Source organism: Scophthalmus maximus, chromosome 19 (assembly GCF_022379125.1).
Source record: "Scophthalmus maximus strain ysfricsl-2021 chromosome 19, ASM2237912v1, whole genome shotgun sequence".
Taxonomy (NCBI): domain Eukaryota; kingdom Metazoa; phylum Chordata; class Actinopteri; order Pleuronectiformes; family Scophthalmidae; genus Scophthalmus; species Scophthalmus maximus.
The window spans coordinates 9,365,217-9,376,700 of NC_061533.1; the positions used below are offsets into that span (position 1 = coordinate 9,365,217).

The following is an 11,484-nucleotide window of genomic DNA, read 5'->3' on the forward strand; positions in this document are numbered from 1 at the left end:
CACTGAGTGATTACCTCAGTAGAAGTCCCAGCACAGAAGGACTACATCCTTTGCGTGTGTGCGCGCATGCGTTGTGAGCATGTATGTGTGCAAGTGTGCGTGTACACGTGCGCGTGTATGTTCATTGCTTTGTTGTGTGCGCCTGTGCGTTCATACGCGTGCACACATGCAGGGTATGACCAATGGTCGCCTGGAGGCCGACGTGCTGCAAAGAAAAGCGAGATGAGTTCCTCTGAAGTCTGCAGACTCTCTGATGTGGGCTGCGTTTTACTGTCAGCTTCGGCTCAGAGCCGACCGCAACACTCACACACTTCCCCTTTACCTGCCCCTGACGGTCTCTCTGACCCTCATTTCGCTGCAGCTCAGTCTCAATTCCACTCCATTTTGATTGGTGGGACTCCACGTGCCTGCATGCGCACATGTCTACGGGAAATCCAAAATGCATCGCGTCTCCTAACTTTGCTCATGTGTGTTGCCTTGTTGGTTGCAAGGCTTTTGGAGGCCATTGCAGGATTTATTAAACTGAACTGTCCAAACCGTCCCAATATTGCATCTCTGATATGTAAAGTTTAAACTCAGTGTTGTATAGTCGAGCAAAAAAACTGGGTTATCAGTACAATACAGCCTTTCCACTTGGATGCACAAAACTATAGCTAAACACACTAAACACACTGACCTCCCTTGCCCCAGCTGCCAGTGCACAGAAAACAAAAGAAAAGCTCTTTCCTGCAGGCCCCCCTGCATTGCCCTCGATTCTGGCCACAGCGATTGTGCAAGTTGGCGCTTAAAGGCAGCTGCTCTCCTAGTGGTGAAAGGTCGGCGCCTGGAAACGGCACATGTCACAAGCATCATTGTGTTGTAACTGTCTTACTCTCTTATTAAGTCTATTTCTAGGGCATCCAATCATTTGATCCTTACTTTCCGCCTGCCACCCACACTTCACTCTTTCCCTCTTCTCTCTACCGACGTGTAGCTGACGCCGCGCAACAATTCCTGATACTTCCACGACAGCGCGATCTGCCACAACTTCCCACGCTCTGCTGCGTCTCAGCTATCTTTAGAGTTGCTGAGTGCCAATGGCCCTGTGAAGCTTAACACAGAAGGAGAAATAACATATCTCACAAGAGAGGAGGAATTCGATTCCAAATGTTTATTCACAAAACATAAAAAATCAGTACATTTCAAATGAATATTGCATTTTGTTTGTCTGCATATTTGAAAGTAAAAACAATAGTCCATGAAACAGTGTCACTGGTACAGACGCACAGCTGACATCAGGATTTACAAGCAAAGTCTCTGCTTATTCCAAGAACATCCTGATAGCTGTCCAAGTCCATAAAGTAACTTCTGATACCCTCTTCAGCACCAGCATCTTCCTTGTCCCCCCTCTGACCAGATTCAGAGCAGCCTCTCCACTTTCACAAGTCCATTTCCTTGCAGTCTCTTTCTCTGTGACCTCCTTTGCTCTCTTCCCCAGTTTGCCCGTTATATCAAGGCGGACGGTCCCTCTTCTCATTCTGCACAATGCAGTACAGTCCAACTCCTTCTCAGTGTCCATCAAGCTCTCCGTCCACTCCATGTACACCTGGTCCACAGCCGACCTCTGAACTTGCACCCCTTCCTCGGGGTAATCCAGAACCACCATGCTGACCCAGAGAAAACTGGCCCTTGCAGGAGGGGGAGGGGGGGAGGGGGGGTTGGGAGGGTTTTACAACCGCAGCCTCTTAATCCCGAAAAAAGTGAGGCGGAAAGGCTTGACGCCCCCCAGCTGAAGCTCAGCTCTTTGACTTTCTTTTCATCATCTTCATCATCCACATGTGAAGCGTGTGTGTGTGGGGGACGTCCCTTCAGCGCTCCGGGAGTGTGATGGTGGGCACCCAGTCGTACACGCTGCGGCTCTCCTCGCAGAACAGACCCAACTTGTCCAGGGCGGGGTCTTTCCATGGGTTGGCACTGGGGCTCTAAGATTTTTTTTAAAAAAAGAGAGAGAAAAGGCAAGGGTGAGACGTGAGTCAGACAACAAGATTGAAACTATGCAGACATGCAGAAACTTGGCAGCGTGTGTGCAGAAGAATCCAGACAGAGGCGTGTGAATCACTGGCTGAGTGGGCGCTGTGGGGAACGTACCGTGACGAGGATGCAGTGCGCGTCCTTGGGCTCGCCGGTGCCGTCTGCGCCCACCAGGTCGGCGAGGCGCTCGATGTCGTTGACGCGCACCACGTTGATGTCGTTGTCGAAGCAGAACGCCTGGATGAGGGTGAAGTGGATCTGGAGGGCGATGTCGCACTCGTACTCCTCGTCGGTGGCGAGGACGCAGAACGCCACGCTGTCCGGGTCACTGAGGGGCGAGACGAGACGAGCGAGCGGGTCAACAAACAAGCTCGCGCTTTGGGTGTTTGGAAATGGCCCAGTCGAAACGTCGAGACACGTTTCGAGGATTTTGCAATAACTCACACATTCATGACTTTGGCAGATTCGTACACCCCCACTGTCAGGTACTCCTGCTTCTTGGCGGCGACCAGCAGCTCCTCCAGCGCTGCGCCTGCACTTTGCACCCTGGACAAACACAAACGCACCATCAGGACACTGTGCGCATGGGGATGAACGGGCACAGCGCGTCAGCCCAAGCACATTGAAAAGGACGCCGTGTATCCGTGCGTGAACAACAACAACAACAACAACAAACAACAAAAAACAACATTTACCTGTCTGTGTTCGCCATTGAGTTCTCTTGTCCGCGGATCTCTTCCAGAGTCATCGTTGTAATCCAAAGCGCGATCGGGAGTTCGCAGTGATCGAATGAACAGGGAACACGAGGCGTCTGTGAGCTGCACCGCGCGCGTTCAGGCTCTCGTGTTATTCTGGGCTCCGGACAGGCGGAGGGTGCTTTTATAGCAGCTCGGCGTCGTTTCTCGGCAGGGGGCGGGCTCTTCCGCTCCTGCCTCGTCGCCATTGGCTGAGAGGCGGCCGGTGGCGAGGAAAGCAAAAGTCCCGGGGCAGTTACGCGCTGGGCTTGTTGACAACCCCACGTGGGGGCAAGATTTCCTCCCTCTCAAGAAGCCCCCCTCCCTCCCTCAACAAACCACCCACCACCCGAAGTCGTGCCTGTCATGTCAACATCCAACATCACCACAATGTACAAACTAAAAGTCCTATTGACGATGGACTTCGACAGTCAAACACTGACTCGACGGGCCACAGGAGTCCGCCTTTATCAGCTCACTGTACAGTTTCAAACCAATACATGGTGTTGGATTATAGACCGTTGAGGTCACTTACTCCACATGAAATGTGTGCATGATAAACGGAATAGCAAATAATCGCTCTCTCTCTCTCTCTCTCATCGGATTGATTTGATCATGGTGATATCAGGTGGAGGTCGGGCTCCTTGTTTACTTTGAATTGGCTGCCGGGAACCCTGCCTTGTGTTTGTGGCTTATGCAATTGTTAGGCACCGAGTGTTTTCACATAACAGTTATATAAAAACCTGCAGGGGGATCGCAGACCATTGCTTTTAATTGCACAGGGGATAATGCAATTGAAGATGCAGATCAGGGAGGGCGACGGTGTTGGATCTGCACGGCGACGGAAGCCGCAGTGAACTCCCCCTGCTCCCCATGATGAACTCTGGAACGATCTGGACTTCCCCGGCTTTGGGGAATCACTGCTGGGATATTTATGGCCCCATCCGAACTTCCCCTGGAGTCTTGCCCCTTGTTAAACAGCTTGTCGATATAACGCACCTGCGCGCGTGTGCGTCCCGCCGGCCTGTCACTCAACGCGTTGCCATGGGAGTTACAGAAGTGACCCACAACCTGCAGGCGCCCGTCCCGTCCTGACCCGGATGGGGCGAGATGGGTTGGGTTTTTTTTTTGAATTCTTTTATCGTGACGTTTGTTGGAGGGGTGGGGTCGCCCAAACAGCTTGTGGCCGGCACACGCCACTTTTTTGTTCGTCCAGTGAAAAGGAAGCTTAATTGCCAGTTTGTCTTGACGCACGTCGTTTCTCCTCGAGAGAAAGAAAAAAAAAAGACAACAAAGGCGACTTTTGTGTCACGACAGCATGCACATCCTCCACCTGCCCCCGGCCCTTTGACGAGAAGTGTGTGTGAGAGAGAGAGAGAGTGTGTGTGTGTGTGTGTGTGTGTGTGCGCGTGCGCGTGTGTGTCCACACCCTTTATTAGCCCACCTGCATTCACTGCCGGACGGATGCGCGTGCGTGGCCTCCTCCCGGAAAGCGCCACGTGCCGCACGGTCCTTAGTCTTTTCAGGCGATTTGATCTTATCTGTGGGACTGCTGCAGTTTATATTCAACATCACTTAAAGACAGATGCCGAGGGCTGTGCACACACACACACACACACACACACACACAATGCACACGCACACACGCCACTTGTCCTAACTTGAAAGGGAAGTCAGTATAAGTAATACTTTATGGTATGATTAATTAACATTTGGATGATAGGTTATTAAACCCTCTAAAGGGTTCACGTAGGGACTTTTCCAACTGCAAAAAACTACTGCAAAGTCAAAGGTAAATGGTTTTTAACAGGATTCTGGTGGTGAGTCAAACAGCTTCACTCACCACCCTGGCATTTGTTTGAAAGGCAAATCAAGGTGCCCACGTGTTAACTCGGCGACCTTTGACCTCACGTGACTTCGTCTCTGCGGAGATGCTGAGCCCCAGCCTGGCCCTGACCCAGTGCAGCGCCGTCAGCTTCACTAATCTGGACTGACACCGCCACCTGCTGGTCACTTGAGGGGTGACCTCAATGCGGATCCAAGTCTGAACATGTCGAAAAAGGCTGGTGACTCATGGTTCCACCCTCAAAGCTGTGAGTCACCAGTCAGTCCCCTCATGCTGTAATTTCCCCACAGCTGAGCATGCGTCTGTGGTCGGACAAATAGTGTTTGCGAGAAATGCGGACACAGGGAGACTTTGTGAGTGGGGGGAAAAAAGCAAGAAATACTCAGATTGAGTTTTACAGGATAAAGTAAAAATGAATTCTGATAAGCTTAACCCTTCCCAGACAATACTGAATGCCCCTTTATTATCCTTACAAGTATGTTTGCATTACATCCTGTTACATGTGATAAGATTCAAGAAAAATACATATACACTGCACGCTGACAACAAAATTACACAAATCATTTTGTGTCTGCAAGTTTTTGGACTTGAGCTTTGTACAGTGCTGAATGCAGTCATCGGATTGGCTAAGAGGATAAGGGGGGAAACCCCCAGGCTGCCAGTGAATAACCAATGTGTGTTTAAATTAGAACAATACTACATTAACTAAAACTGTGGCTGTACTAGTTTGCTTGTAAACTAATTAGAATTTGTCTGAGAAATGGCCTTGTAGGATTATTACAGAGGGATTTTTGACAGGATCTGAGGAGAGAATATTAAACAAACTCATGTACAATAGGGTCTGTAAGCGTGAGACACCACTTTCCCATTCAAGGGGTCTCAAGACCTTTGGACCCCACTGTGGGTTAAATAGAGCTAAAGAGATAAGTCCTGAAAAGAGTTCAAAAGTTAACCACTCTGCTGAAAGACACTTGGAGACGTCCCTTTTGTAATATTTCATATCAAAGTAGGGTGGCATGCAGAAGTATTGAGTGTACATGTAAATGAGCACTGATTCATTACGATATATAAAAAGTTTATTATTATTATTATAGATGTCCAAACATGTTTATACATACAGAGTTCAACTGTACAAAGGAGCTACAATCATTTGAGCGTATTTACATTGGATTCTTTTGACTGTCAAATGTCAGTGCATTTGTTCAACGTGAGCAACATTTAAAATCTCGTAAACCCTTTACCTTTAACAAAAAAGCTGTTCCAATACCTGGTAGATTCCGTTTATCACCGACAATAACATTAGAAATACACAGAAATCAACAAAAAAATGCCTCACTGACAGAACAGGTCATTACATTTTTCAGTACAATTTTTTTTTTTTACTGCAACAGTTTACTGAGCAAATATATCGAACCCCTTACACTGTGCACCCAGGCGCTAAGGTATTTCCGATACGTTCATAAAGGTAAGATCCGTCCCGGGTAACAATAAGAGAGGAGATGGCGGGGCTGGACTGGGGTCGGCTTAGTCAAAGGTTCAGTGTCTCGCTCTACGTTTTGGAGACAAATGTTTCTTGGTTTACTGTACATAAACGTAAAAACAAAGCATTCCAAAAAATTTGAATGTGCATGGAGGCCCTTGTTACAAGGGAAACAATAACAAACTTTACAAGTCTTCTAAATGGCCAAATGTCCTGCAATGGCTTTAGCACTATGGTGATCAACAACCGCTTTGATCAAGCTTCATGAGAATTAAGCAGCCGCTCTTCTACTAGGCAATGGATGTCGCTAACTACGTAACAGAGCTAACTGTTGTAAGAATACTTATTTCCGAAACAATAGACGATGGGGAAGTGAGTATAAAGCAGCATTTTTTGATTAGATTAAGATCAGGTGGAAGTGATCAGACAGACAAGTCCATCAAAGCTCAGTCTAGAATTTGGTGTCAAATAATAATGGTATCAAGTAATGCTTTGCTTTTAGTAAATCACTGCTGGTTCATTAATAACGTGAGAGGCCACAGTGGTACCTTAGTAGCTTGTGGCCTCCAGCAATGTAAGCTTGCACATTATCCCTGCTGTGCCCTGTTCTTCAGGTAGTTTACACGGCTGGAATGTGGGAATTTCCCCTCCAGTTCTTTTTTCGCCCATTGGTACAAAAGGGAAATCAGAACAAAGTGCAGGTAAAATAACAGTAGTACATCAGAAGGCAGTTAGAGGGGAGAAGTAGGGACAGATGGACGGATCATATGTTTTGATAATTACAAGTATTTTCCCTTCCTCCTTTTGTAAGTTTAAATTTCCCTTTTTTACTCCAAACATTGGGAATATGGCCCCCTCTGCTGGTTATAATGAGAAACATCTCCCGACTACATCTCATCAGAGCGATGCTGCTGTAGTATGACAGATGGCGGGTTACGCTCTATCCAGTTATCCTTGGACCCGGAGACCTCATATGCCGCAGCAGACGCCGCCACAGAATCAACGGCTCCTTCCTGTAAAGACCCTAAACCACCGGGCAGACCTGGCTTCATCTCTGCGGCCTGAGCAGGGCTGGGAAAGTCTGCGGAGGAGTTGCTGTTGCTGACGCCGGTCTCCGAGTCGGGTTGCTCCACCCTCTGGTAGTCTGGAGTGTGGTTCTTCTGGCTCACAGCGAAGATGGCCTTGACGTTGTCCACCTCTGCTTGGGGCGCAAAGGGAAACTCATCCTCTTCAGGCTCAAGGTAGGTTACAGCGTCTGTGCTTTCTGATGGTATTGAGCGCAAGGTCCGAGAGATGACTGCAATAATGAACGAAAAATAATAACCAAAGTTAAGCCAACAAAGCCACAAAGAAGCTTGTGAGATCACACGAGATGAAACAGCATTACAATGGCAAGCATAAAACACAGTTTGCTAGTATGCACTGAATAGACATGCAGACACATTTTTAAGAAAACATCTGTGTATAAAAAATTTTTTTATCTGAGGCAGCTTACTGGATGATGGTGTGTAGAGTTCCTTCTGTTCTGTGCTTCTGCCAAACGGATTGACTGACGGGAAGATGATGAGGCAAAAAGAGAGCAGGAACACCTGGAAGGCAAACCAAAGTGAGAAGAGTGAGGAGGAAATACTAAAGCGTGACAAAGTATTTGACACCGGATACACGAACAATAAGCAAGAGAGAGGAAAGATTGTTAATATTGCCCACAAATTTACCATCACGCAAGTGCTGGTGGTGCTGGCCTTCATAGTTGACATCTTCACTATAGACTGCAGTTTCTTCAGTTGCTCAATCAAGGAGCTGTGAACCAAGAAGAAACATCTACTAAGACGGACGCCGACAAATTTAAAAAAAACTTTCAGAAATTTGTGTCATGGAATAATTATACAGAGGCAATATTTCTGAGTTCTTACATGTTCTGTTTGTGAAGCATTTGGACTTTCTTCTGTAATTCCAGGTTGTGTGCAGTACAGATGGCAACCCTGTAGTAATAGATTTTGATTCAGTAATCATAACCCTTTTTTATTCAAAATACAAAGTATTGGACTTTGTATCACCACAAAATGTCAACCATAGAAATTAAAGACATTAAGACATTACATTAAATCAATGCCAACATAACTATTGAGGTTTAAAAAATAAAAAGTTTCTCCATTCTTTGAAGCATCAACCATTAAGTCTCTAAATTTGAAAAACTGCAGACATAGTCCAAGAGTTACAATAGTTGTGTGATTAATAAATGTACTGTACAAGAAAAAAAATTAAATAAATAATTTCTTCAATTGCGGAAAGGTTTTAGCCCCACTCCTCTCACCTGTTCTCCAGTCCATCAACATACACTTTCTTCTTCTTGCGACTCTCCTGAGCAGACTGCTTGTTGCGGATCTTCCTCCTGACCCTCTTCAAGGTCCTCTCCTCTGCCTGTTACACAGAGACGAGGAGACTTTTACCAGAATATTCACGTGACAGATGAAAATATGTATTGAGTCTTGATGCCATGCACAGCCACGCCATAGAAACACTGAAGAGAAAATCTATTTGGTATATTCATATAGTGGAAGCAAGGTGTGAGGTCAAAAAATAAATCGTTAATATTGAGATACGAGACAAGAAATAATAATTTTTGGCCAAACAATAAAAAGGCTGCCAACAATTTCCATCAAAAATGAATAAAACTATAGTTTCCACTTATCAGCAAAAAGGGTTTCCGATTATGTTCTGAATTCAGAGTAGAAGTCTGCCTGCAAATGCTCTATATGAAATATAGACATTAAGTGCACATCAGTTACCTTTGTGAGAGGCATGTGTGAGGGAAGGGTTGATCCCTCTTTTGCCAAAAGTCGCTTCTCCTCCTCAGTGAGAACAATCTCTTTAAACTGGAACTGAACGGAGATAGAGAGAAAAAATGTCCAACATTTTTATAGCGTGCATCACAAACCATCTTAATAAAAAGTACGTCAGACAACACAATACAGATTAACTGGATCTTTGGTAAGATTTTTAAAGCTGTCTCTTTAATCAGGTCTTAAATAGTGAGAGAAACTGACCTGCTCTGTTGTGTTGTGCAGTGTGGAATCAAGTGTTGATTCCTCTATGGCCAAAGTGCAGGGCAGGTCGCTGTCCATGTCAATGTCGATGTCTTCCTCCATTTCCTCACTCACCAGGTCGTCTGTCACAAGAAAAGAAAAAACATTCTCTCGTTATCATCCTTTTTTGTTTCTACGCTAGTTAAGTGTCCCCATTTGTTACTGCGCCCCCCTCAAACTTGTTCTCTGAAGGGATTTAAGTTAGTAAAGGTGAAATAAGAGATTTCACATATCCACAATTCTTGGACTACACATACCCAGATCAATGAAGACATCTGTATCTGGATTCTCCGCCCTCACACTCTGCAGGGCATCCACGTCCCTCCCTCCACTCTGCAGCAGAGAGTAGCTGTGGTCTGTCTGGACTGTTAAGGCCTCCGGGGTCTCTGTGTGCAGCTCTCCGGGGACCTGGGCAGGATCTGAGTGCACGGGACTGGGCTGGGAATAACTGGGGCTGGGCACAACACCACAATCACTGCCACTGGGACTTGGGCATCCCAGAAGATTGTTGTTTCCGACGCCAGTGCTGCTGTCATCAGAAATGCCGCTGTCGCTGCCCAAGGGAGATTGAGAGGGGCTGACCGTCCCCAAGTTGTCCTCTTCCTCCAACAAGCTGGACAGAAAGTCTTCAGTATCCATACCTGTGAGCATCTGGGGGACAAATACACAATATACAATTTTGAAACACACATTCACACAACAGGTAAGTCATGACGCTGCTACTTGTAGCTGATCCATTGATTATGTTGTTTCTCTGATTAAGAAGACTTAAAGATGTTAAAATGATTGTTTCCAATTTCCAAGAGTATTCACTCTTTTCTTTGAATGAAGTCTTACATCTTGTTCAGACAGCCAGGATTCGATGAGCCCATTCCCGTAAGGAAAGAAGGGCTCGGTAGATCCGTCCTCTCCATCGTGGAACAGCAGCCCCAGCAGGTCTGCTCCATCCATGTCTGGAAGTATCTCAGTGGCCGACATCTGGAGCAACAGCATTTGAATTACATTTAATATTTGTTATCACTGATTGACTAGACATTGTCTGGGATGTTGTTGGTTATCGCAAATTTGTGATAGCTTAAATAAAAAATGACTGGTTATTTATTCGTCTCGTAAGCTGCATTACAGCTGCAGTGCTGAAACTATTTGCCAATTAGTCAATTTTGTTAAGACATTTATCTGGGAATTTTTTTTGGATGCATTTCTCAGTTTTGTACCACTGTAAAGTTACAGAAAAAATATCTTTGGATTTTGATCATATGATTGATTATCAGAGATCAGAGAGTCCAAGTGGTCATACCCAAAATAATATAACATATTACATGCAAAGTCAAAGTATAGAGTCAAATGATGTCTTGTAGATCACAAGTGAAACTTGAAAATCAAGGCAAGAGGGTGATCTCATTGGATGCTGCTGTGTAGTTTGCCCTGACCTTCGTGTGGGGGCTGCAGGTGCACAACATGTGGCTGCTATTTGGACTGTGTGATGCGTTCAATGTCTCCCACGCCTCTGCAGCCACAATAAATAAGGTAGGATCTTCGGTGTGACAGTGTGAAGACTTCCACGTCATCGGCTCGGTGACACGTACACACCAAACGGCTTTGTAAACAGCCTTAACGTTGCATCATTGCCACGCCCCCCTCGTGACCTCATCTTGTAGTGAGCCCCGCCCCCACGCCTTTGTCACGGGATCCGAGTGCAATGTCAAACGGCCAAAACAAATAAGACGCGTGAAACGTTGATTTTAAAGAAACGACTATTTTGTAATTTGTTGCATTACTTGCCGTAGTAAAAACATTTTCACACACATTGTGCTGTTCGGATGCAGGGGGGCGGTCTCCTATTGTCTAGCAACGCCAGTGCATTGTCTTGCAGCAAAGCCAGTTACAAACACTGAGCGACATGAGCGACTTACCGCGGCAGCTGACACAAGCAATGATGAGCATTTTGATTTTAACAGGCTGATTTTTTTTCTTCCTATTGCATTATTGCATTTTCTCCAATGATGGTAATAAGGAAGTGTCTTCCACAATCCCGTCATGAGCTATATGTAAAGAGGGCGTGGCCCCTCCTGACACGATTAGACACGCTGGAAACAGATCGAGCACAGATAATGTCGACATTAAATTTCTTACCGTTCGCTACCAGGAGAGAAAAGTAGACCATTCGACCGAGTGCGTCCGGGTGTCTTCGATTTCTCCACCCGGCGATCACGTGACGCCTCAGTCCGCCGTCACAGCGCTTCCTGCCGAAACCACCTTCCAACGAGGCAGAAATTGCGTCATCACGTCAATGCGGATATCGCGTAAAGGCGGAAAGTCCCGAAGTCA

The 11,484-nt window shown here is 46.2% G+C and overlaps 2 protein-coding genes across 2 annotated transcripts; both read right to left on the reverse strand.

Annotated features, from left to right (window-relative positions):
• Window positions 1-1,135: 1,135 nt before the first annotated feature.
• Window positions 1,136-2,871, reverse strand: gadd45ga (growth arrest and DNA-damage-inducible, gamma a). The gene is made up of 4 exons (XM_035640982.2): window positions 2,706-2,871; window positions 2,455-2,556; window positions 2,128-2,338; window positions 1,136-1,961 (listed from the first exon to the last, which is right to left on the reverse strand). Exons 1-4 carry the CDS (start codon window positions 2,756-2,758, stop codon window positions 1,848-1,850), a joined length of 480 nt encoding a protein of 159 aa, XP_035496875.1. The 5' UTR covers window positions 2,759-2,871; the 3' UTR covers window positions 1,136-1,847.
• A 2,777-nt stretch (window positions 2,872-5,648) lies between these two features.
• On the reverse strand, window positions 5,649-11,447 carry creb3l3l (cAMP responsive element binding protein 3-like 3 like). The gene is made up of 10 exons (XM_035639421.2): window positions 11,290-11,447; window positions 9,994-10,134; window positions 9,414-9,807; window positions 9,118-9,239; window positions 8,860-8,952; window positions 8,385-8,491; window positions 7,984-8,052; window positions 7,786-7,870; window positions 7,566-7,659; window positions 5,649-7,367 (listed from the first exon to the last, which is right to left on the reverse strand). Exons 2-10 carry the CDS (start codon window positions 10,132-10,134, stop codon window positions 6,958-6,960), a joined length of 1,515 nt encoding a protein of 504 aa, XP_035495314.1. The 5' UTR covers window positions 11,290-11,447; the 3' UTR covers window positions 5,649-6,957.
• Window positions 11,448-11,484: the final 37 nt, after the last annotated feature.

What these genes read in the sequence shown, in the direction of transcription:
- creb3l3l (XM_035639421.2), bottom strand. Translation starts at nt 10,134, where the DNA reads ATGTCGGCCACTGAGATACTTCCAGACATGGATGGAGCAGACCTGCTG. An exon ending in AGATGTCTTCATTGATCTGG is followed by an intron (nt 9,240 to 9,413) that starts GTATGTGTAGTC and finishes TTCTTGTGACAG; the next exon opens with ACGACCTGGTGAGTGAGGAA. An exon ending in CACACATGCCTCTCACAAAG is followed by an intron (nt 8,492 to 8,859) that starts GTAACTGATGTG and finishes TCTGTGTAACAG; the next exon opens with GCAGAGGAGAGGACCTTGAA.
- gadd45ga (XM_035640982.2), bottom strand. Translation starts at nt 2,758, where the DNA reads ATGACTCTGGAAGAGATCCGCGGACAAGAGAACTCAATGGCGAACACA. An exon ending in TCAATGGCGAACACAGACAG is followed by an intron (nt 2,557 to 2,705) that starts GTAAATGTTGTT and finishes GTGTTTGTCCAG; the next exon opens with GGTGCAAAGTGCAGGCGCAG. An exon ending in TCTGCCAAAGTCATGAATGT is followed by an intron (nt 2,339 to 2,454) that starts GTGAGTTATTGC and finishes CTCGCCCCTCAG; the next exon opens with TGACCCGGACAGCGTGGCGT.